Source organism: Entelurus aequoreus, linkage group LG22, assembly GCF_033978785.1.
Source record: "Entelurus aequoreus isolate RoL-2023_Sb linkage group LG22, RoL_Eaeq_v1.1, whole genome shotgun sequence".
Taxonomy (NCBI): Eukaryota; Metazoa; Chordata; class Actinopteri; order Syngnathiformes; family Syngnathidae; genus Entelurus; species Entelurus aequoreus.
The window spans coordinates 36,663,529-36,690,153 of record NC_084752.1 but is presented as its reverse complement, the minus strand read 5'-3'; the positions used below and the strand labels follow the sequence as shown (position 1 = coordinate 36,690,153).

General features: G+C 38.3%; 2 protein-coding genes across 3 annotated transcripts in view; one reads left to right on the top strand and one right to left on the bottom strand.

Moving 5' to 3' along the window:
• The window catches only part of ttbk1a (tau tubulin kinase 1a), a 59,545-nt gene extending 53,098 nt beyond the window's left edge, over window positions 1-6,447 (top strand). For both annotated transcript variants that reach the window (XM_062033087.1, XM_062033088.1), the window contains exons 15-16: window positions 2,790-4,129; window positions 4,202-6,447. In XM_062033087.1, coding sequence (XP_061889071.1) covers window positions 2,790-4,129; window positions 4,202-4,616 — 1,755 coding nt within the window. In that variant the 3' untranslated portion in view covers window positions 4,617-6,447. The remainder of the gene's footprint in view (window positions 1-2,789; window positions 4,130-4,201) is intronic.
• A 6,812-nt stretch (window positions 6,448-13,259) lies between these two features.
• tpcn3 (two pore segment channel 3) overlaps window positions 13,260-26,625 on the bottom strand; it is a 33,531-nt gene continuing 20,165 nt past the window's right edge. Inside the window, exons 15-19 of the mRNA XM_062033086.1 lie at window positions 26,498-26,625; window positions 23,846-23,936; window positions 23,667-23,780; window positions 23,489-23,601; window positions 13,260-13,843 (exon numbers count right to left, since the gene is read on the bottom strand). The exon at window positions 26,498-26,625 is cut by the window's right edge and continues 89 nt beyond it. Of these exons, the coding sequence (XP_061889070.1) occupies window positions 13,689-13,843; window positions 23,489-23,601; window positions 23,667-23,780; window positions 23,846-23,936; window positions 26,498-26,625 (601 nt within the window). The 3' untranslated portion in view covers window positions 13,260-13,688. The remainder of the gene's footprint in view (window positions 13,844-23,488; window positions 23,602-23,666; window positions 23,781-23,845; window positions 23,937-26,497) is intronic.

Below are 26,625 nucleotides of genomic sequence, written 5' to 3'. Positions count from 1 at the left end.
CTCTCTCTGTCTCTCTCTCTTTCCCTCTCTCTCTCTCCCTCTCTCTTGCACCTGCACCAGAGGTGGCTAATGGTCAAGCTAACGGTAGACGCTCCCTCTCTCGCACTCCCCAGGCTCCTCCCCCTCGTTAGCGTGGCCCGGGCGGGGGAGGGGGAGGACAGGAAGCCACGTCACGGCGTGTTTAAAACCTTCAGATATTACAAAAGAAAAGTGGGCTTCCTGTGGCTAACCGCCCCTCCCCCTCTCTGTGATTGGTGTGTTTGCAGCTGGACGAGGACCGCCCCCAGCCGCGGCCCAATCAGCTGAGGAGGCTGGCCTCCTACGTCTTCTCCTCCTCCACCCTGGAGACGGAGCAGTACCCCCACGGGGGCGGGACTTTCATCCACAGGAGCCGCTCGGCCGAGAGCAGCCCCGCCCACGTGGCCGCCGCCTCCGTCCGGCGCCGTCACGCCGGCACGCTGCCCGCTCGCAGCCGCCACTCCGTTCTCAACGTGTCACGGACGCAACTGCAGCACATGCTAGCTAAACTCATGAACAAGAACAGCTGAGAGCGCCGCCCGCCCCCGTCACTGTAAATAGCACACGCCGACCACGTCACACACACACACACACACACACACACACACACACACACACACACACACACACACACACACACACACACACACACCACGGTGCTGACGACGCAATAAAGTCTAAAAGCGAGCATGTTGCACAAGGTCAGAGGTCGGACAGGAAGTGATGTTAGCGTCCCTGGTTGCTAATGCGGACCTCCGTCAAGTGTGGGCGTTGACCTCTGACCCTTGGCCCCGCCCACACGCTGTTTGTGTTCCTCGCTCTCATCACTCTGGCACTTTATCAGTCTCATTGACATGGACGCAATAATGCTATGCTAGTAGCTTAGCCTAGCATACCACATGCTTGGTGATTGGTTGCTGAGAAGTGGGAGGAGCTTAGGAAGAGTGGATTTCACCGTGTTCAAGGGCTAAATGTGCAGAATATGCACCACTTCCTGTTTGCATTCATGCTGCACTTTTTTATTGTAGAATGTATACGCTAGGCTAGCTGCTAACTTTACCCTGCACACGCTAACACTCCACAGCGAGAAAGGAAAGCTAGCTTAACTTCATTTGGCGTGTAGCTTTAGCGGGCACCGTCGCTAGCTTGGCTGCTATTTGTGTTGTGGTCTTCCAAGGAGCTTCCACGAGACCGGGAACATGTGATCTGGTGTTAGCAGAGTTAGCCTTTGACTGTTAGCATGAGGAACGTGACGCTGCTAGTTTTTGTAAAGCATATCAGGCGTCAGGAGGCGGAGTTTTGGTAACAGGGTGACAACGCAGGTAGCGCTCTTGCTAACGTCACGCTAACATCTTGCTAACGTCACGCTAACATCTTGCTAACGTCACGCTACGTCACCAGTGGTGCATTTTTTATCTTAGACGCATCTGATCCTTCTCTTCTTCTTCCTTCTCTTCTTTTTCTTACTCCTCCTTTTCTTCTTCTTCTCCCTCCTTCTGTTCTTCTTCTTCCTTCTTCTCTTTTTCTTCCTTCTCTTCTTCTCACTCCTTTTCTCCTTCTTTTTCTTACTGCTTCTTTTCTTCTTCTTCCTCCTTCTGTTCTTCTTCCTTCTCTTCTTCTTACTCCTTTTCTTCTTCTTCTTCCTACTCCTTCTCTTCTTCTTCTTCTTACTCCTTCACTTCTTCTTCTTCTTCCTCCTTCTCTTCTTATTCCTCCTTCTCTTCTTATTCTTATTCTTCCTCCTTCTCTTCTTCTTCCTCCTTCTCTTCTTTTTCGTCTTACTCCTTCTCTTCTTCTTCTTCTTCTTCTTACTCCTTTTTTTCTTCTTCTTCTTCTTCTTCTTACTCCTTCTCTTCTTCTTCCTCCTTTTCTTCTTTTTACTCCTTCTTTTCTTCTTCTTCTTCCTCCTTCTCTTCTTCTTCCTTCTCTTCTTCTTACTCCTTCTCTTCTTCTTCGTCTTCTTCCTTCTCTTCTTCTTCCTTCTGTTCTTACTCCTTCTCTTACTATTCCTTCTCTTCTTTTTCTTCTTACTCCTTTTGTTTTTCCTTCTCTTCTTCTTACTCCTTCTCTTCTTCTTCTTTCTTCTCTTCCTTCTCATTGTCTTCTTCCTTCTCCTTCTCTTATTCTTCCTTCTTCTCTTCTTCTTCCTCCTCTTTCTCTTCTTCTACCTTCTCTTCGTCTTTCTCCTTCTCTTTCTTCTCCTTCTCTTCTTCTTCTTACTCCTTCTCTTCGTCCTTCTCCTTGTCTTCATCCAATTCTTACTCCATCTCTTCTTCTTACTTCTTCTCTTCTTCCTACTCCTTCTCTTCCTCTTCTTTTTACTCCTTTTCTTTGTCGCTAATGGAAACTTTTGAAGGTCTATTAGCATCTTTCACATCTTACGTTCTACTTGGCAGCATTAGCTTGTCGAAGCTACGCTAGGCTAACGTAGCGGAATGTTCTTTTGCAATAAAAGTTGGTGTGGACGTTTCCCGGGGCCCAGCATGAAGGTTTTGATACGTGTACATACTCTGGTAGAACTAGTTAGCATGCTAAGCGCTACACGTGTGGACACCAGACGTGTGTTACAACACTTGAAAACGGACTGCAAAGCATTTTTGTGCCTTTTCTATTCCTGTGTGTAATCTGGACAATCTTGTGTGAAACCAAAACCACATTAAAAGGATTTTGGGGGCAAGCGTGTGCGTGTTTTTTCTTTGACCAAGCCTCAGTAAAGCAGCTGTTGACGTGTTCCGCGTGTCCAACTCTCTGCTTCTTTTGTGGCCTTGCAGGTGACGTCGCCCTCCGAACTGAGGCCGCCCTCGCCAGACTACCGCACCAAAGCCCAGAGTGACGAGCGGGAGCACGTCCACATCCTGCCCAAGCTGCATGCCAAGCGGGCCGACTTCTTGACCGTAATGCTGACGGGGACTTTGCCTCAACGGCGCAGTTTCGCCGCCCGCGAGGACGAGGATGACGTCCTAGAAACCCCCGGACCCAAAGACGACGACGTGACCAAAAGTGAGTCAGAGGCTAGTCCCAAGAGTTCCGAACGGAGCCAGGACGCTGCTCCCTCCACTCTCATGGCTGAGGACCAGAGGGGGTCCAGGGGACACGCCTCGGCCGCAGATGCCGACCCAGACCTGGAGGACGCGTCCAAGACCCTGGTCCTCTTCTCGCCTGGAGACACTCGAAAATCCCCCTCTGGTGGAGAACAGGGTGACTTGGCAACGCCCTGTGGCCCAACCTCCCGCCTTCTTTTTGGAGACAACGTCCACGTGGAAACCTCAGAGACAGGCCGGCTGTCTCCGGCTCTCAGAGCGGAGATGAGGTCCTCTCCCCCCATTGCGCCCGCTTCACCCCCGTTCACCAAAGTCGAGCGCACATTTGTCCACATCGCAGAGACGTCCCACCTGAACGTCATGTCTTCCAACGGTCATGCTAATCGTGAGACTGAGCGAGATGTCCCGGAGGGAGACACCCAAGGACCAGGATGGGTGCCAGATACACACCAGCCTCCCCTCCAAACTGACACCAGTCCTGCTGTCCTTTCTCCGTCTTTGGAGCCAGTCCCAGAAGCCATTTCACCAGAGCCTCCAGAACAGAAACCAGCATGGTCCAACGAGGAGTCCTCCAAGGTTCACCAGACTGACTCTGAACCTTCAGCAACAATCAAGTCAAGATTGAAGAGCAGAATTCCTGTGCTCATCTCAGAAGAAGACTTGGAGCATTCGTCTGCCGTCCCTGCTCGGGTTCGCCTTCAGCGACAAACCAGACAGCTGGATTTGGCCCGCGTCTTAGTTCAGAGGCAGCAGGGTCGCTGGATAAGGAGGGGAATCTTATCCGGGACCTCATCTTCATTGTCCTCTGGAGATGACGAGCGTCGCAGGGCCTCAGAAACTCTGTCCACTGCCGGCTCAGAGGAGGACACGCACACTTCAGACGAGTTCAGGAGGAGCTCAAGTCTCAAACAAGCAGAGGAACAGGACTTTGCTGGGTCCAAAAGCCGGATCCCAAGGCCCGTTACGCCTGTCAAAAGACCTCCAGGGAAGCTTGTCACAGTTCCCTCTCCGCTTGCCTCGTCAGAGACATCTGAAACAAAGGGAGCACCGTCAGTGTCCTCAAGTTGCAGGTTTGTTCTTTTTCTATCATTCTTTTCTTTTTAACGACCAAACATGGCCTCATTGCCCTCTTCTGTCCTTAGGAACCACAAGACAAGACCCAGCTCTCTCAGCGCGCAACGCAAGTCCCCACCTGTTGCATCCAGATCCTCATCCTCATGTCCCCGTCCGGCCGGTGTCCCTGTCCAGTCCGGCAGCCCTCGGATGCCCCTCCGTGTCTTGTTTGGAACCCGTCGCAGCCTTAGCTCCACCCACTGCAGGACGGACAGTCCATCTCCCCAGAGGGCAGGTCCGTCCAGACCGTTGCTCTCTGTCCGTGCCCCAACAGCCCCCTTGCTGCCGCCTAGGAACACCACGGCTATGCGGCGCAGTGCCTCACAGGAAGCGGCTGCACAGTCGCCATTAGGTCCTGCCTCCACCGCCAGGTCTCGGTCCAAGGCAGCCGGTGCGGCCAAAGGAAAGCCAATCAGCAGGGAGAAGGTGGCGCCTGCTAGATAATACAAAGACACTCCGTCGCAAGCTCTACTTCAGTTATTTACCACTTCCTGAACCTTTTTCCAGTGTGGGGGTCTGACCCCGGAGTGTGGGGGTCTGACCCCGGAGTGTGGAGGTCTGACCCCTGCTTGGATCACGCTGCATGGACCTCCATCAAGAAGATAGACCGTGTTCTTACTGAGCATGCTTCAATCATCCGCGTCTTTTCTTACGCATGACACAAACAGGGTCGGCTGCATCAGTAAAGTCTCGGTCATGTGACCTCGCCTCCTGTCTTTCTTGCTTTCATCGTCGTCACGTGACCTGTTAGTGGAGGCGGAGCTTAGTGGCTGTTGTTTAAATAAGCATCAGGCTATCAATTTCATCGATCTTTCTGTCGATCGATCGGTGTGCCAACGGTTCTATCAGCCTTTATGTCGCTCGTGCTATCGATCGAGCTATCGATCGAGCTATTGATCGTGCGGTCGATTGTTCTGTCAATCGTATGATCAATCGCTTTGTTGATCATGCTATCAATCTTTCTGTCAATTGTTTTATCAATCGGTTCTATCAGCTTTTATGTCGATCGTGCTATCAATCGGTCTGTCAATCGAGCTATGGACCGTATGATCGATCATTCCGTCATTCCTGCTACCGATCCTGCGATCGATTAGTCGCTCGGTCACGCTATCCCTGATCGATCGTTCCATTGGTCTGTTCTCCTCTGTGCCATCTATCGTTCTGTCAATCGAGCTATGGACCGTATGATCGATCATTCCGTCATTCCTGCTACCGATCCTGCGATCGATTAGTCGCTCGGTCGCACTATCGCTGATCGATTGTTCCATTGGTCTGTTCTCCTCCGTGCGATCTATCGTTCTGTCAATCGAGCTATGGACCGTATGATCGATCATTCCGTCATTCCTGCTACCGATCCTGCGATCGATTAGTCGCTCGGTCGCGCTATCGCTGATCGATTGTTCCATTGGTCTGTTCTCCTCCGTGCGATCTATCGTTTTGTCAATCGAGCTATGGACCGTATGATCGATCTTTCCGTCATTCCTGCTACCGATCCTGCGATCGATTAGTCGCTCGGTCGCGCTATCGCTGATCGATTGTTCCATTAGTCTGTTCTCCTCCGTGCGATCTATCGTTCTGTCAATCGAGCTATGGACTGTATGATCGATCATTCCGTCATTCCTGCTACCAATCCTGCGATCGATTAGTCGCTCGGTCGCGCTATCGCTGATCGATCGTTCCATTGGTCTGTTCTCCTCCGTGCAATCTATCGTTCTGTCAATCGAGCTATGGACCGTATGATCGATCATTCCGTCATTCCTGCTACCGATCCTGCGATCGATTAGTCGCTCGGTCGCGCTATCGCTGATCGATTGTTCCACTAGTCTGTTCTCCTCCGTTTCAGTCCTGGCACAGTTGTGTCAATTTCAGGTATTTTGGAGCATTTTTCCTAAATGAATCATTTGGTGTTTGGGGCGAACAACCAAAGTCGGGATTTGACTTCTAAAACGTTTTCTGCTCATGATTTTTTTTAGCCACCAAAGAATGACGAGGCTTGTCGCTATTGGAGACGCGTTGTTAGCGTGCACGCCAAGGATTTACGTCTGAAAGAGTGAAATAATCCCACACACAAATACATGGGAATGGAAACCATTTCCCTTCTTTCTCAAATCCTGCTTTCCACCTCATACGAACAGGAAGTAACACTTGCTGCACCCTGACTACTCTAAAGGATAACCCACCTTCCATCCTTTTCCAAATAAAGGGTACCACAAAAAAGTCATGATTGGCTTCACTTTCAAGGAAAATCTTCTGATACATAAACTAATGTTTTTTATTGCACTGTAATCTAGTTTATTGACATTCTATGAAATACTTCATGATTATTATACAATGGTGATGAAATACTGATATGGCTAAAAGTAAATGTAAATATCACATCCTTAACGATAAAAGACAAATTGTAGGAATTTGTAAGCAAATTCAGTCATTTGACTTGCATTAGTTGACGCTACGTGGGCGGACTCATACTGTGCACAGCGACTTAACTACACCTCAATCTTTATTTTTATATTTGACTTTGAAGCAACGATGCTAATACTGTATGTCACCTTTGGCGGGGCATTTTTTTAACACTTGCAGCGTGGCGCTTCTGTCTTTAAAGCCTCGTTTTGAAGCCCAAATACCTCCATATTGCCTCTTTTTGCCATTCTTCCTCTCCACTCTGTTTGTGCTTGTACGTGTGTGTGTGTTGACTCACTCAACATTTGCCTCAGCTCATATATATATATATATATATATATATATATATATATATATATATATATATATATATATATATATATATATATATATATATGAGGTCAGGAAAAATACAGATGCTATATCATCCCTACAAGCCAGTTTCCCTGCTCATCACCTAAAAGCAGGGAAACCTGCAAAACAGGCTTGTAGGGATAATATAGCATCTGTATTTTTCCTGACCTCATATATATATATATATATATATATATATATATATATATATATATATATATATATATATATATAATGTAGATATGTATGTATATGTGTAGTGTATATGTCAATGTATGTATATATAATGTATATATGTACATATATACATGAATGTGTATTTATATACATTTGTGTGTATATATACATATATGTATATATACATGAATGTGTATTTATATACATATAACCATAAACTAAATTTTTAATATAAACAAAACTTAACATAATATTAACTAAACTTTACACATAAATCTAAACTGAACTTTACATAATAAAAAATACACTTTATATACGACCATAAACTAATCTTTATATAATATAAACTAAACTTTACATAATAAAAACTAAACTTTACAAAATAAAAACTACACTTTAAATACAACCATAAACTCATCTTTATAAAATATAAACTAAACTTGACATAATAAAAACTACACTTTATATACAACCATAAACTCATCTTTATATAATATAAACTAAACTTGACATAATAAAAACTACACTTTATATACAACCATAAACTCATCTTTATCCCTGCGATGAGGTGGCGACTTGTCCAGGGTGTACCCCACCTTCCGCCCGATTGTAGCTGAGATAGGCTCCAGCGCCCCCCGCGACTCCGAAGGGAATAAGCGGTAGAAAATGGATGGATGGATAAACTCATCTTTATATAATAAAAACTAATCTTTACATAATTTAAACGGGGATAGCAGATCCATTCTATGTGTCATACTTGATCATTTCGCGATATTGCCATATTTTTGCTGAAAGGATTTAGTAGAGAACAACGACGATAAAGTTCGCGAATTTTGGTCGCTGATAAAAAAAAGCCTTGCCTATACCGGAAGTAGCGTGACGTCACAGGAGGAAGGATTCCTCACAATTCCCCGTTTCGGACCGAGAAAGCGACGATTACCCCATTAATTTGAGCGAGGATGAAAGATTTGTGGATGAGGAACGTTAGAGTGAAGGACTAGAGAGGCAGTGCAGGGTGTATCTTTTTTCGCTCTGACCGTAACTTAGGTACAAGGTCTCATTGGATTCCACACTCTCTCCTTTTTCTATTGTGGATCACGGATTTGTATTTTAAACCACCTCGGTGTCACGACTTGGACTGTGGCGTGGTTTGTTCTCCCGTGGTGCAAACGATTTGGACCAGACATCGCGTGAAGGTGAATACATTTTTAATTCTAACTCAAAAAAAGTACAAACAAAAGGCGCTCACAGCGGAGGTAACAAACTTGGCTATAAACACAAAACTTGCACAATGGCAGAAACTATGATCAATGAAACAAAAACACTAACTGTGTCATTAATAAACAAACAACTTACTTTGACAAGAAAAGGGCATGGATCGTAATGGTGTGCAGATAGTGTGTCAAGAGTGATGTCGCCAGGCCGACTGCCGGGCAACAATGGCCTTAAATACTAGTGACATGATTAGTGAAAACGTGAGACAGGTGCGTGACATGAGGATGTGAACCAGGTGAAACTAATGGTTACTATGGTGACAAAGCAAGGGAGTGAAGACAAGAACTAAAAAGTGTCCAAAAACCAAGCAAAACAAAAACATGAACACAGACATGACACTCGGATACTATATCCTCTTGAAAATGAGAGTCGAGAACGAGAAATGGACATTCATAGTGACTTTTATCTCCACGACAATACATCGTTGACGCACTTTAGCTACGGAGCTAACCTGATAGCATCGGGCTCAAATGCAGATAGAAACAAAATTTAAAAAAAACCTGACTGGAAGGATAGACAGAAGATCAACAATACTATTAAACCATGAACATGTAAATACACGGTTAATAATTTCCAGCTTGGCGAAGCTTAACAATTGAAGCTAACTAACTTAGCTACGTAGCTAACGTGATAGCATCAGGCTGAAATGCAGATAGAAACAAAATTTTAAAAAAACCTGACTGGAAGGATAGACAGAAGATCAACAATACTATTAAACTATGAACATGTAAATACACGGTTAATAATTTCCAGCTTGGCGAAGCTTAACAATTGAAGCTAACTAACTTAGCTACGTAGCTAACGTGATAGCATCAGGCTGAAATGCAGATAGAAACAAAATTTTAAAAAAACCTGACTGGAAGGATAGACAGAAGATCAACAATACTATTAAACCATGAACATGTAAATACACGGTTAATAATTTCCAGCTTGGCGAAGCTTAACAATTGAAGCTAACTACGGAGCGGCGGCGGCGGCGGGCGTTGTAGCTTTCGACGACACCCCGGCGGCCATCAGAGTCGGCAAGAAACATATATTTCCCCAAAGTTACGTACGTGACATGCACATAGCGACACGCACGTACGGGCAAGCGATCAAATGTTTGGAAGCCAAAGCTGTACTCACGGTAGCGCGTCTGCTATCCAGCTCAAACACAACACAACCTCCTGATTGTGTTGCTGTAGTCCGCTGCTAATACACCGATCCCACCTACAACTTTCTTATTTGCAGTCTCCATTGTTCATTAAACAAATTGCAAAAGATTCACCAACACAGATGTCCAGAATACTGTGGAATTGCTCGATGAAAACAGAGCATTTTGTATGGTGACACATTGGGTACGAATACTTCCGTTGCCGTCGTGACGTCACGCGCATACGTCATCATACATAGATGTTTCCAACCGGAAGTTTAGCGGGAAATTTAAAATTGCACTTTATAAGTTAACCCGGCTCCTCTCTGAGCTGCCACCTTACCGTGGTAGAGGAGTTTGCGTGTCCCAATGATCCTAGGAGCTATGTTGTCCGGGGGCTTTATGCCCCCTGGTAGGGTCTCCCAAGACAAACTGGTCCTAGGTGAGGGATCAGACAAAGAGCAGCTCGAAGACCTCAATGAAAAATAAAAACTATGGACCCAGATTTCCCTCGCCCGGACGCGGGTCACCGGGGCCCCCCTCTGGAGCCAGGCCCGGAGGTGGGGCACGATGGCGAGCGCCTGGTGGCCGGGCCTGTCCCCATGGGGCCCGGCCGGGCACAGCCCGAAGAGGCAACGTGGGTTCCCCCTCCAATGGGCTCACCACCCATAGCAGGGGTCATAGAGGTCGGGTGCGATGTGAGCTGGGCGGCAGCCGAAGGCAGGGCACTTGGCGGTCCGATCCTCGGCTACAGAAGCTACCTCTTGGGACGTGGAACATCACCTCGCTGGGGGGGAAGGAGCCTGAGCTAGTGCGCGAGGTGGAGAAGTTCCGGCTAGACATAGTCGGACTCACTTCAACGCACAGCAAGGGCTCTGGAACCAGTTCTCTCGAGAGGGGCTGGACTCTCTTCCACTCTGGCGTTGCCGGCAGTGAGAGGCGACGGGCTGGGGTGGCAATTCTTGTTGCCCCCCGGCTCAGAGCCTGCATGTTGGAGTTCAACCCGGTGGACGAGAGGGTAGCTTCCCTCCGCCTTCGGGTGGGGGAGCGGGTCCTGACTGTGGTTTGCGCTTACGCGCCAAACCGCAGCTCAGAGTACCCACCCTTTTTGGATTCACTCGAGGGAGTACTTGAGAGTGCTCCTCCGGGTGATTCCCTCGTTCTACTGGGGGACTTCAACGCTCATGTTGGCAGCGACAGTGAAACCTGGAGAGGCGTGATTGGGAAGAATGGCTGCCCGGATCTGAACCAGAGCGGTGTTTTGTTATTGGACTTTTGTGCCCGTCACAGATTGTCCATAACGAACACCATGTTCAAACATAAGGGTGTCCATATGTGCACTTGGCACCAGGACACCCTAGGCCGCAGTTCCATGATCGAATTTGTAGTTGTGTCGTCGGATTTGCGGCCTCATGTTTTGGACACTCGGGTGAAGAGAGGGGCGGAGCTTTCTACCGATCACCACCTGGTGGTGAGTTGGCTGCGATGGTGGGGGAGGATGCCGGACAGACCTGGCAGGCCCAAACGCATTGTGAGGGTTTGCTGGGAACGTCTGGCAGAGTCTTCTGTCAGAGAGAGTTTCAATTCCCACCTCCGGAAGAACTTTGAACATGTCACGAGGGAGGTGCTGGACATTGAGTCCGAATGGACCATGTTCTGCGCCTCTATTGTCGAGGCGGCTGATTGGAGCTGTGGCCGCAAGGTAGTTGGTGCCTGTCGTGGCGGTAATCCTAGAACCCGTTGGTGGACACCGGTGGTGAGGGATGCCGTCAAGCTGAAGAAGGAGTCCTATCGGGTTCTTTTGGCTCATAGGACTCCTGAGGCAGCGGACGGGTACCGACAGGCCAAGCGGTGTGCGGCTTCGGCGGTCGCGGAGGCAAAAACTCGGACATGGGAGGAGTTCGGGGAAGCCATGGAAAACGACTTCCAGACGGCTTCGAAGCGATTCTGGACCACCATCCGCCGCCTCAGGAAGGGGAAGCAGTGCACTGTCAACACCGTGTATGGTGAGGATGGTGTTCTGCTGACCTCGACTGCGGATGTTGTGGATCGGTGGAGAGAATACTTCGAAGACCTCCTCAATCTCACCAACACGTCTTCCTATGAGGAAGCAGTGCCTGGGGAATCTGTGGTGGGCTCTCCTATTTCTGGGGCTGAGGTTGCTGAGGTAGTTAAAAAGCTCCTCAGTGGCAAGGCCCCGGGGGTGGATGAGATCCGCCCGGAGTTCCTTAAGGCTCTGGATGCTGTGGGGCGGTCTTGGTTGACAAGACTCTGCAGCATCGCGAGGACATCGGGGGTGGTACCTCTGGATTGGCAGACCGGGGTGGTGGTTCCTCTCTTTAAGAAGGGGAACCGGAGGGTGTGTTCTAACTATCGTGGGATCACACTCCTCAGCCTTCCCGGTAAGGTCTATTCAGGTGTGCTGGAGAGGAGGCTACGCCGGATAGTCGAACCTCGGATCCAGGAGGAACAGTGTGGTTTTCGTCCTGGTCGTGGAACTGTGGACCAGTTCTATACTCTCGGCAGGGTCCTTGAGGGTGCATGGGAGTTTGCCCAACCAGTCTACATGTGTTTTGTGGACTTGGAGAAGGCATTTGACCGTGTCCCTCTGGAAGTCCTGTGGGGAGTGCTCAGAGAGTATGGGGTTTCGGACTGTCTGATTGTGGCGGTCCGCTCCCTGTATGATCAGTGCCAGATTTTGGTCCGCATTGCCGGCAGTAAGTCGGACACGTGTCCAGTGAGGGTTGGACTCCGCCAAGGCTGCCCTTTGTCACCGATTCTGTTCATAACTTTTATGGACAAAATTTCTAGGCGCAGTCAGGGCGTTGAGGGGATCTGGTTTGGTGGCTGCAGGATTAGGTCTCTGCTTTTTGCAGATGATGTGGTCCTGATGTCTTCATCTGGCCAGGATCTTCAGCTCTCACAGGATCGGTTCGCAGCTGAGTGTGAAGCGACTGGGATGAGAATCAGCACCTCCAAGTCTGAGTCCATGGTTCTCGCCCGGAAAAGGGTGGAGTGCCATCTCCGGCTTGCGAAGGAGACCCTGCCCCAAGAGGGGGCGTTCAAGTACCTCGGAGTCTTGTCCACAAGTGAGGGAAGAGTGGATGGTGAGATGGACAGGCGGATCGGTGCGGCGTCTTCAGTAATGCGGACGCTGTATCGATCCGTTGTGGTGAAGAAGGAGCTGAGCCGGAAGGCAAAGCTCTCAATTTACCGGTCGATCTACGTTCCCATCCTCACCTATGGTCATGAGCTTTGGGTTATGACCGAAAGGACAAGATCACGGGTACAAGCGGCCGAAATGAGTTGCCTCCGCTGGGTGGCGGGGCTCTCCCTTAGACTATGAACTAAACTTGACATATGAATATAAACTTGACATATAAACTAAACTTTATATATAACCATGAACTAAACTTGACATATGAATATAAACCTTATATAAACTAAACTTTACTCCATATAAACTAAACTTGACATAAATGATGAACACATTTTACACATAACATGACGTCATATGAACATATAAACTAAACATGAACTGAACTTTACAATATAAACTTAACTTGACTTTTAACCATAAACTACATTTTAGTTATAAACTACATTTTACATAACGCAAATTGCCCTACAACCATGAATGGAAGGTTACAGATATAAGAAAGTCAACTTTGCATACAAGCAGAGTCATTGAACATAGTTTGAAACAACACATTGAAATATAAACATAGACAATCTACTGGAGATCCAAACATTTTTATTGTCAACAGGAAGTGTGGTGGAAAGAAGAAACCCCGCCCACTTTTTAGTGACGCATGGTAAAGCTCCACTACTCTGGTGCATGTATATATTTATTTTTTATATATATAATTGATATTTATATGTGTGTACATAAAATGTTTGTTTTATTATCAATTATATATATAATTGATATTTATATATGTGTACATACAATATATGTATTATTTTTTATACATATAATTGATATTTATATATGTGTTATGTTTATAATGTATATCTATATTCCATACATATGTGTGTGTATATATCTTAACCATCCATTTTCTACCGCTTGTCCCTCTCGGGGTGGCTGGAGCCTATCTCAGCTGCATTGGGGCGAGGTAATCCTTTATGAATAAATGAAAGTGACTATTTGAACATTGGCCACAAGAGGTCAGCCTTCACACGGCGCTGAAGGTCGGGTTGGAGAAGTTTCCGTTGGGCTGAGGAGCTCCTTCCTGTTCCTGCCCCTCCTCTTCCTGTTCCTGCCCCTCCTCTTCCTGTTCCAGGTCCGCCTCAAACAGTCGCTGCAGAAACGTGTCCACTGTTCGATACCCTGGTGAATATTCATGTTGTCATCATTCATGCGGCCATCATCATTATGATTATTAATGTTGTCATCATTATGATCATTAATGTTGTCATCATGTTTATTAATGTTATCATCATCAGGATTATTAAAGTTGTCATTATGATTATTAATGTTTTCATCATTGTTTATTAATGTTGTCATGATTATGTTTATTAATGTTATCATCAATATGATCATTAATGGTGTCATTATTAATGTTTATTAATGTTGTCATCATTATGATCATCAATGTTATCATTATGTTTATTAATGTTATCATTATGTTTATTAATGTTATCCTCATTATGTTTATTATTGTTATCATCATTATGATTATTAATGTGGTCATCATTATGTTTATTAATGTTGTCATCATTATGATTATTGATGTTGTCATTGTGTTTATTAATGTTATTATTATTAATGTTGTCATCATTATGTTTATTAATGTTATCATTATGATTATTATTGTTGTCATTATGTTTATTACTGTTGTTAGCATCATTATGATTGTTTTCATCATCCAGATGATTATCAACGTTGTCATTATGATTATTAATGTTATCATCATTATGTTTATTAGTGCTATCATGATTACTCATGTTATCATTATGTTTATTAATGTTGTCATCATTATGATTTTTAATGTTGTTATCATTATGATTTTTAATGTTATCATCAATATGATCATTAATGTTGTCGTCATTATGTTTATTAATGTTGTCATCATTATGATCATTAATGTTATCATTATTATGTTTATTAATGTTATCATTACGATTATTAATGTTGTCATTGTGTTTATTAATGTTGCCATCATTATGTTTATTATTATTGTCATCATTACGATTATTAATGTTGCCATCATTATATTTGTTATTATTGTCATCATTATGATTATTAATGTTGTCATCATTATGTTTATTCATGATATAATCATTATGTTTATAATTACTATCATTATGATTATTAATGCTGTTATTATTATGTTTATTAATGTTATCATCATTATGTTTACTAATGTTATCATCATTATGATTATTAATGCTGTTATTATTATGTTTATTAATGTTATCATCATTATGTTTACTAATGTTATCATCATTATGATTATTAATGTAGTCATCTTTATTATTATTAATGTTGTCCTCACTATGTTTATTAATGTTATCATAATTATGATGATTAATGTTGTCATCATTATGTTTATAATTACTATCATAATGATTATTAATGTTATCATCATTATGATTATTAATGTTGTCATCATTATGTTTATAATTACTATCATTATGATTATTAATGTTATCATCATGATTATTAATGTTAGCATCACTATGATTATTAATGTTATCATCATGTTTATCATTACTATTATTAATGTTATCATTATTTTTATAATTACTATCATGTTTATTAATGTTATCATCATTATGATTATTAATGTTATCATCATAATTTTTATAATTACTATAATTATGATTATTTATGTTATTATTATGTTTATTAATGTTATCATTATGTTTATTAATGTTATCATCATTATGATTATTAATGTTGTTATCATCATTATGTTTATAATTACTATCATTATGATTATTAATGTTATTATCATTATGATTATTAATGTGGTCATCATTATGTTTATTAATGTTGTTATCATCAGTATGATTATTAATGTTATCATCATTATGATTATTAATGTTGTCATAATTATGTTTATAATAACTATCATTATGATTATTAATGTTGTCATTATGTTTATTAATGTTGTTATCATTATGTTTATTATTACCATTATTATGATTATTAATGTTGTTATTATTATGTTTATTAATGTTATCAGTATTATGTTTACTAATGTTGTCATCATTATGATTATTAATGTGGTCATCATTATGATTATTAACGTTATCATTATGATTATTAATGTTGTCATCATTATGATTATTAATGTTGTCAGCATTATGATTAATAATGTTATCATCATTATAATTATTAATGTTGTCATCATTATAATTATTAATGTTGTCATCATCATTATGATTATTAATATTAGCATAATTATGTTTACTAATGTTGTCATCATTATGTTTATTAATGTTATCATTATAATTATTAATGTTGTCATCATTATAATTATTAATGTTGCCATCATCATTATGATTATTAATATTAGCATAATTATGTTTATTAATGTTGTCATTATGTTTATTAATGTTATCATCATTATGATTATTAATGTGGACAGCATTATGTTTATTAATGTTGTCCTCATTATGTTTATTAATGTTGTCATCATTATGATCATTAATGTTATGATCATTATGTTTATAATTACTATCATTATGATTATTAATGTCATCATCATTATGATTATTAATGTTATCATCATTATGTTTATTAATGATATCATTATTATGTTTATAATTACTATCATTATGATTATTAATGCTGTTATTCTTATGTTTATTAATGTTATCATCATTATGATTATTAATGTTGTCATCATTGATTATTAATGTTGTCATCATTATTTTTATTAATGTTATCATAATTATGATGATTAATGTTGTCATCATTATGTTTATAATTATCATCATTATGATTATTAATGTTATCATCATTATGATTATTAATGTTAGCATCATTATGTTTATAATTACTATCATGACTATTAATGTTATCATTATTTTTACAATTACTATCATTATGTTTATTAATGTTATCATCATTATGATTATTCATGTTATCATCCTTATTTTTTTAATTACTATAATTATGATTATTAATGTTATTATTATGTTTATTAATGTTATCATTATGTTTATTAATGTTATTATCATTATGATTATTAATGTTGTTATCATCATTATGTTTATAATTACTATCATTATGATTATTATTGTTGTTATCATTATTATGATTATTATGTTGTTATCATTATGTTTATATTTACTATTATCATCATTATTAATGTTATCATCATTATGATTATTAATGTTATCATCATGATTATGATGATCGATGTTATTATCATTATGTTTATAATTACTATCATCATTATTAATGTTTTTATTGTCATCATTATTACCATTATTAATGTTGTTGTCATCATTATGTTTATAATTACTATCATGATTATTATTGTTATTATCATTATTATGATTATGTTGTTATCATTATGTTAATAATTACTATCATCATCATTATTAATGTTATTATCATTGTGATTATTAATGTTATCATCATTATGATTATCAATGTTGTTATTATCATTATATTTATAATTACTATCATCATTATTATCATTATTTTTTTATCATCATGAATATTATTATTGTTGTCATAATTATTATCATCATAATTATCATTGTCATCATTATTAGAATTATTATTGTTGTCATTATTATCATTGTTATTGTCATTATTATCATTAATGTTATTATAATCACTATTATTATCATCATGAATAATATTGTCATTATTATTATCATAATGTTATTATAATCACTATTATCATCATGAATAATATTGTCAATATTATCATTAATGTTGGTATAATCATGAAGATTTTGTCATTATTTTCATTATGTTATTGTCATTATATCATTAATGTTCTTATCATCAATACTATTATCACCATGAATATTATTGTCATTATTATTAGACTTACACTTAGACTTCCTTTTTATTGTCATCAAATTTGAACTTTTCAGTACAGTTAAGAACGAAATTTCGTTACATTAGCTCATGGTAGTGCAGGATAAAAAAGCAATAAGGTGCATATATTAATAAATAAATAAATAGGTTACTGTACAGATAAATATATTGCACTTTTTCACATGCGTCCACGTTTATGGATGTATGTTATATTGTCTTTTTTATTCCAGCGAGTTAATCCATTTTGGGGGAGTTGAGGGGATCATTTAATTATGATGCGTTCAAGAGTCTTATTAATATCGTTATTACTATTATTAACATTAATATCATTATCAATATAATTACTATCATCATCATTATTACAATTTTTATTAACAATAATATTTTTTATTATTATTGTTATCATTTTTGCTATTGTCATTATTATCATTATTTTTATTATTTTCATTATCCTTTTTTTAATTATTATTGTCATTATTATTATTGTGAATGTTTTTTATTGTCATTATCATTATTAATGTTATTTTTGCTATTGTCATTATCGTTATTATTATTATTGTTATTTTCATGATCATTATTTTTGTATTATTGTCATTATTCTTGTCATTATTGTTGTTATTTTTCATAACTGTCATTATTAATATTATTGTCATTATCAATATTATCATTATTATTGTCATTTTTATTATCATTGTCATTATTATTATCATTAATGTTTTTATCACTACTAATATCATCATGAATATTATCATTATCATTATTATCATCATAAATGTTATTGTTATTTTTATTATCATTAATGTTATTATCATCACTACTATTATCATCATGAACATTATTGTCATTGTCAATATTATCATCATATGTATTGTTATTGTCATTATCATCATTCATGTTATCATCATCATCACTATTATTATCATCATTAATGTTACGGTCGTTATTATTACTGTCATCATTATTACCATTATAAATAACATTAATATTAATTATAATTACGACCATCATCATTATTACTATTTTCATTAACATTAATATCATTATTATAATAATTATTATCATTGTAAATATCATATCATTACTATTAGTAATGTTATTGTTATTATTACTATCAGTAATATTGATATCATTATTAATATCTGTATTATCATCATCATAATTATTATTATATCATTAATGTTGTTACCATCATTATAAATACTTTTAGTATTATTGATACCATCATTATTAATATTATTAATAATATTATTAGTATTACCATTATTATTATTATCATTATTGTTATTATTTTTTATTATTGTCATTATCATTATTATTGTTATTTTTTGCCATTGTTATCATTATTATTATTATTTTCATTATCATTATTTTTGTATTATTGTCATTATTCTTACTATTATTGTTTTCATAATCATTATTTTTTCATTATTATTTGGCATTATTCTTATTATTTATTTTTATTTTTATTGTCATTATTCTTACTATTATTGTTTTCATAATCATTATTTTTTCATTATTATTTGGCATTATTCTTATTATTTATTTTTATTTTTATTGTCACTATCATTATTATTATTATTGTCATTATCAATATTATCGTTATTATTGTCATTATTAGTATTATTCTTATTATGTTTTTATTACTGTCATTATTATTTTTTATTATTATTGTCATTATTCTTATCATGTTTTATTATTGTTATTATTATTGTCATTATCAATAGTATCATTATTATTGTCATTAATATAATTATTGTCATTATTATTATTAGTTTTCTGTATTATCATTGTTATGATCAATATTATCATTACTATTGTCATTATTATTAGTAGTTATTTTTGTATTATTGATCATTGTTATTAACATTATTATTATCATCATTTTTATTAACATTATTATTATAATCATTATTAACATTAATATTATCATCATTGTTATTGACATTATTATTACCATCATCATTATTAACATTATTATTATTACCATTATTATTAACATTATTATTATTATCATCATCATTGTTATTGGCATTATTATTATTGTCATTGTTATTAACATTATTATTATCATTTTTATTAACATTATTATTATCATCATTGATATTAATATTACTATTATCATCATCATTGTTATTATTATTATTATATCATTAATGTTATTACCATCAATCTAAATACTTTTAGTATTATTGATACCATCATCATTTTTAAAATTATTAATAATATTATTAGTATTACCATTATTATTATCATTATTATTGTTATTTAATTATTGTCATGATCAATACTGTTATTTTTGCTATTGTCATTGTCATTATTATTATTATTTTTATTTTCATTATCATTATTTTTGTATTATTGTCATTATTCTTACTATTATTATTTTCATAATCATTATTTTTTCATTATTGTCATTATTCTTATTATTTTTTATTAATGTAATTATCATTATTGTTATTGTTATTATTATTGTTATTATCAATATTATCGTTATTAATGTAATTATTGGTATTATTGGTATTATGTTTTTATTACTGTCATTATCATTGTTTTTTTATTATAATTGTCAATATTCTTATCATGTTTTATTATTGTCATTACCATTGTTATTATTATTATTGTTATTATTATTGTCATTATCAATATTATCATTATTATTGTCATTAATATCATTATTGTCATTATTATTATTAGTTATTATTTCTGTATTATTATTATTGTCATGATCAATATTATCATTACTATTGTCATTATTATTAGTAGTTATTTTTGTAGCGTTGTCATTATCATCATCATTGTTATTAACATTATTATTATCCTCATTGTTATATAATAGTTATTAACATTAATATTATCATTATTGTTATTGACATTATTATTATCATCATCATTGTTAACATTATTATCATCATTATTATTAACATTATGATGATCATCCTCATTGTTATTTACATTATTATTATTATCATCATCATTGTTATTGGCATTATTATTATCATTGTTATTAACATTATTATTATTATCATCATCATAATTGTTAACATTATAATTATTATCATCATTATTATTAACATTATTATTATCATCATCATTGTTATTAACATTATTATCATCATCATCATTGTTAGACATTAATATCATCACCATTGTTATTGACATTATTATTATCATCATCATTTTTATTAAAGGCCTACTGAAATGATTTTTTTTTATTCAAACGGGAATAGCAGATCCATTCTATGTGTCATACTTGATAATTTCGCGATATTGCCATATTTTTGCTGAAAGGATTTAGTAGAGAAAATCGACGATAAAGTTCGCAACTTTTGCTCGCTGATAAAAAAAAGCCTTGCCTGTACCGGAAGTAGCGTGACGTCACAGGAGCTAGTATTCCTCACAATTCCCCGTTGTTTACAATGGAGCGAGAGAGATTCGGACCGAGAAAGTGACGATTACCCCATTAATTTGAGCGAGGATGAACGATTCGTAGATGAGGAACGTTACAGTGAAGGACTAGAGAGGCAGCGATGGACGTATCTTTTTTCGCTCTGAGCGTAACTTAGGTACAAGCTGGCTCATTGGATTCCACACTCTCTCCTTTTTCTATTGTAGATCACGGATTTGTATTTTAAACCACCTCGGATACTATATCCTCTTGAAAATGAGAGTCGAGAACGCGAAATGGACATTCAGTGCCTTTTATCTCCACGACAATACATCGGCGAAATGCTTTAGCTACGAGCTAACGTGATAGCATCTTGCTTTAACTGCATATAGAAACAAAAGAAATAAACCCCTGACTGGAAGGATAGATAGATAATCAACAATACTATTAAACCGTGGACATGTAAATACACGGTTAATGCTTTCCAGGCTGGCGAAGGTTAACAATGCTGTGCTAACGACGCCATTGAAGCTAACTTAGCAACCGGACTGCACAGAGCTATGCTAAAAACATTAGCTCTCCACCTACGTCAGCCAGCCCTCATTTGCTCATCAACACCCGTGCTCACCTGCGTTCCAGCGATCGGCAGAAGGACGAAGGACTTCACCCGATGCGTTTGGCGGCCCGGAGACGTAGGAAGTCAAGGTGAGGTCGGTGGCTAGCGCGGCTAGCGCTCCAACAAAGTCCTCCTGGTTGTGTTGCTGTAGTCCGCTGCTAATACACTGATCCCACCTACAACTGTCTTCTTTGCAGCCTTCATTGTTCATTAAAAAAATTGCAAAAGATGTCCAGAATACTGTGGAATTATGAAATGAAAACAGAGCTTTTTGTATAGGATTCTACGGGGTACCATAACTTCCGTTACTCGGACTTCGTCACGCGCATACGTCATCATACCGCGATGTTTCAGCCGGATATTTCCCGGGAAGTTTTAAATGTCACTTTATAAGTTAACCCGGCCGTATTGGCATGTGTTGCAATGTTAAGATTTCATCATTGATATATAAACTATCAGACTGCGTGGTCGCTAGTAGTGGCTTTCAGTAGGCCTTTAACATTATTATTATCATAGTCATTGTTATCAACATTATTATTATTATCATTGTTAACATTATTATTATATATGTTAACATTATTATTATCATTGTTATTGACATTATTATTATCATCATCATTGTTATTAACATTATTATTATCATAATCATTGTTATCAACATTATTATTATTATAACAGTTATTGACATTATTATTATCATTGTTATCAACATTACTATCATTGTTATTGACATTTTTAATATCATTGTTATTAACATTATTATTATCATTGTTATTAACATTATTATTATCATTGTTATTGACATTATTATTATCATTGTTATTAACATTATTATCATTGTTATTTACATTATTATTATAATCATTGTTATTAACATTATTATTATCATCATCATTGTATCAACATTATTATTATTATCATTGTTATTAACATTATTATTATCATTATTAACATTATTATTATAATTATTGTTAACATTATTATCATCATCATTGTTAACATCATTATTATTATCATTAATATTATTACTATCATCATCATCATTGTTAACATTATTATCATCATCATTGTTATTGACATTATTATTATCATGATCATTGTTGTTAACATTATTATCATCATCATTATTATTAACATTATTATCATGATCATTGTTAATATTATTATCATCATTATCATCATGGTGGTCGGAGGGGCCGTTGGCGCAAATTGCAGCTTGCACGCTTCTGTCAGTCTACCCCAGGGCAGCTGTGGCTATGAAAGTAGCTTACCACCACCAGGTGTGAATGAATGATGGCTTCTACATGTAAAGCGACTTTGGGTACTTAGAAAAGCGCTATATAAATCCGAGGTATTATTATTATTATTATCATTGTTAACATAGTTATTATCATCATTGTAAACATTATTATCATCAATGTTATTAACATTATTATTATTATCATCAATGTTATTAACATTATTATTATTACCATCATTGTTATTACTATTAATATTATCATCAATGTTTTTAACATTATTATTATCATCAATGTTATTAACATTATTGGTATCAATGTTACTAACATTATTATTATTATCATCATTATTGACAATATAATCATCATTGTTAACATTATTATCATCATTGCTATTAAAATTATTATTATTATCATCATTGTTATTGACATTATTATTATTATTAAGATTATTACCATCATCATTGTTATTGACATTATTATCATCATCAATGTTATTAACATTATTATCATCATCATCAATGTTATTAACAATACTATTATCATCAATGTTATTACTATTATTATTGTCATCATAAATCTTATTACTAATATTATTGTCATCATCAATGTTATTAACATTATTATTATCATCATCAATGTTATTAACATTATTATTATCATCATCAATATTTTAACTACTATTAATAACAATGTTCATATGATGGACAGGCGGGGGCGTGGCCTACTTTTGGAGGCGATTTGAAACATCAGCTTGGGTTTGCTGCTCTGCGATTGGTCGGCGTCCTGCTGGTGGTCAGACGTCTCCATGGCGTGGAGCAGGTGGTCTGGGGGCGTGTCCCTGCGTCGCAAAGGAAAACAGGTGAGGAGGTGAGGTGTACAGGTGGTGGCGGCGTGCGCACGCACTGAGTCACGCCCAGCTGCAGCTCCTGGATCTTCTTCTCCACAGACGTCTGCAGGCGGCTCTTGTCCACAGAGTACTCCACGAAGAAGGCCTCCAGCACGAACGCCACGAAGATGCTGAAACACACCGGGAGGAGACGGGTCACGTTGCCACGGCGACCAACGCTAGGCCGACTACCCACTTGATGATGACGATGACCACCACCACGTGGAAGAGGACGAAGTAGACCCTGGCCCACGCGTGGGTGACGCTGGCGAAGCCGCTGCTGAGCAGTGAGCTCACGCTAAGGAAGGACCAGACCGCTGGGGCCACACACCTGGTGTGCAGGTGAAAGACAGGTGTGCAGGTGGAAAAAATGGTAAACAGGTGAAAGAAAGGTGTGCAGGTGAAAGACAGGTGTGCAGGTGAAAAAGGGTGTGCAGGTGAAAAAAAGGTGTGCAGGTGAAACAAAGGTGTGCAAGTGAAAGAAAGGTGTGCAGGTGAAAAAAAAGTGTGTAGCTGGAAAAAAAAAAAGGTATGCTGAGCAGTGAGGTCACGTTAAGAAAGTACAAGACTGCTGGGGGCCACAAACATGGTGTGCAGGTGAAAGAAAGGTGTACAGGTGGGGGAAAAAAAAGATGTGCAGGTAAAAGGTGTGCAGATGAAAAAAAGTTTGCAAATGAAAAACATTTGTGCAGTTGAAAAAAGGTGTGCAGGTGAAAAAAAGGTGTGCAGAGCAGTGAGGTCACATTAAGAAAGGACAAGATTGCTGGGGGGGACAAAGAAGTTGTGCAGGTGGAAAAAAGGTGTACATGTGAAAAAAAGGTAAACAGGGGAAAGAAAGGTGTGCAGGTGAAAAAAAGGTAAACCGGTGAAAGAAAGGTGTGCAGGTGAAAAAAAGGTATACAGGTGAAAGAAAGGTGTGCAGGTGAAAAAAAGGTATGCAGAGCAGTGAGGTCACGTTAAGAAAGGACAAGACTGCTGGGGGCGACAAACATGGTGTGCAGGTGAAGAAAAGGTGTGCAGGTGAAAAAAAAGGTGTGCAGTTGAAAAAAAGGTGTACATGTGAAAAAAAGTTAAATAGGGGAAAGAAAGGTGTGCAGGTGAAAGAAAGGTAAACAGGTGAAAGAAAGGTGTGCAGGTGAAAGAAAGGTGTGCAGGTGAAAAAAAGGTATGCAGAGCAGTGAGGTCACGTTAAGACAGGACAAGACTGCTGGGGGCGACAAACATGGTGTGCAGGTGAAGAAAAGGTGTGCAGGTGGGAAAAAAAGGTGTGCAGGTGAAAGAAAGGTGAACAGGTGAAAGAAAGGTGTGCAGGTGAAAAAAAGGTGTGTAGGTGAAAAAAAATTGTGCAGGTGAAATAAAGGTATGCAGAGCAGTGAGGTCACGTTAAGAAAGGACAAGACTACTGGGGGTGACAAACATGGTGTGCAGGTGAAGAAAAGGTGTGCAGTTGAAAAAAAGGTGTGCATTTGAAAAAAATGTGTACATGTGAAAAAAAGGTAAACAGGGGAAAGAAAGGTGTGCAGGTAAAAGAAAGGTAAGCAGGTGAAAGAAAGGTGTGCAGGTGAAAAAAGATGTGCAGGTGAAAAAAAGGTGTGTAGGTGAAAAAAAATTGTGCAGGTGAAATAAAGGTATGCAGAGCAGTGAGGTCACGTTAAGAAAGGACAAGACTGCTGGGGGCGACAAACATGGTGTGCAGGTGAAGAAAAGGTGTGCAGGTGAAAAAAGGTTTGCAGATGAAAAAAAGTTGTGCAGGTGAAAGAAAGGTGTGCAGGTGAAAAAAAGGTGTGCAGAGCAGTGAGGTCACATTAAGAAAGGACAAGATTGCTGGGGGCGACAAAGAAGTTGTGCAGGTGGAAAAAAGGTGTACATGTGAAAAAAAGGTAAACAGGGGAAAGAAAGGTGTGCAGGTGAAAAAAAGGTAAACAGGTGAAAGAAAGGTGTGCAGGTGAAAAAAAGGTATGCAGAGCAGTGAGGTCCCGTTAAGAAAGGACAAGACTGCTGGGGGCGACAAACATGGTGTGCAGGTGAAGAAAAGGTGTGCAGGTGGAAAAAAAAGGTGTGCAGTTGAAAAAAAGGTGTACATGTGGAAAAAAAGGTCAACAGGGGAAAGAAAGGTGTGCAGGTGAAAGAAATGTGAACAGGTGAAAGAAAGGTGTGCAGGTGAAAAAAAATTGTGCAGGTGAAATAAAGGTATGCAGAGCAGTGAGGTCACGTTAAGAAAGGACAAGACTGCTGGGGGCGACAAACATGGTATGCAGGTGAAGAAAAGGTGTGCAGGTGAAAAAAAGGTGTGCATTTGAAAAAAAGGTGTACATGTGAAAAAAAGGTAAACAGGGGAAAGAAAGGTGTGCAGGTGAAAGAAAGGTGTGCAGGTGAAAAAAGATGTGCAGGTGAAAAAAAGGTGTGTAGGTGAAAAAAAATTGTGCAGGTGAAATAAAGGTATGCAGAGCAGTGAGGTCACGTTAAGAAAGGACAAGACTGCTGGGGGCGACAAACATGGTGTGCAGGTGAAGAAAAGGTGTGCAGGTGAAAAAAGGTTTGCAGATGAAAAAAAGTTGTGCAGGTGAAAGAAAGGTGTGCAGGTGAAGAAAAGGTGTGCAGGTGAAGAAAAGGTGTGCAGGTGAAGAAAAGGTGTGCAGGTGAAAAAAAAGTTGTGCAGGTGAAAGAAAGGTGTGCAGGTGAAAAAAGGTGTGCAGGTGGGAAAAAAAGGTGTGCTGAGCAGTAAGGTCACGTTAAGGAAGAACAAGACTGCTGGGGGCCACAAACATGGTGTGCAGGTGAAGGAAAGGTGTGCAGGTGAAGGAAAGGTGTGCAGGTGAAGGAAAGGTGTGCAGAGCAGTGAGGATATCGTGCCACTGGTTGACCACGGTGAGCTCCAGCAGCAGGACGAAGGAGGCCAGCACGTGGTTGAAGTTGTTCTTGCAGTAGTCCAGGCGGGCGAAGGCGCTTCCTCTCAGGAGGACGTTCCCGCAGTAC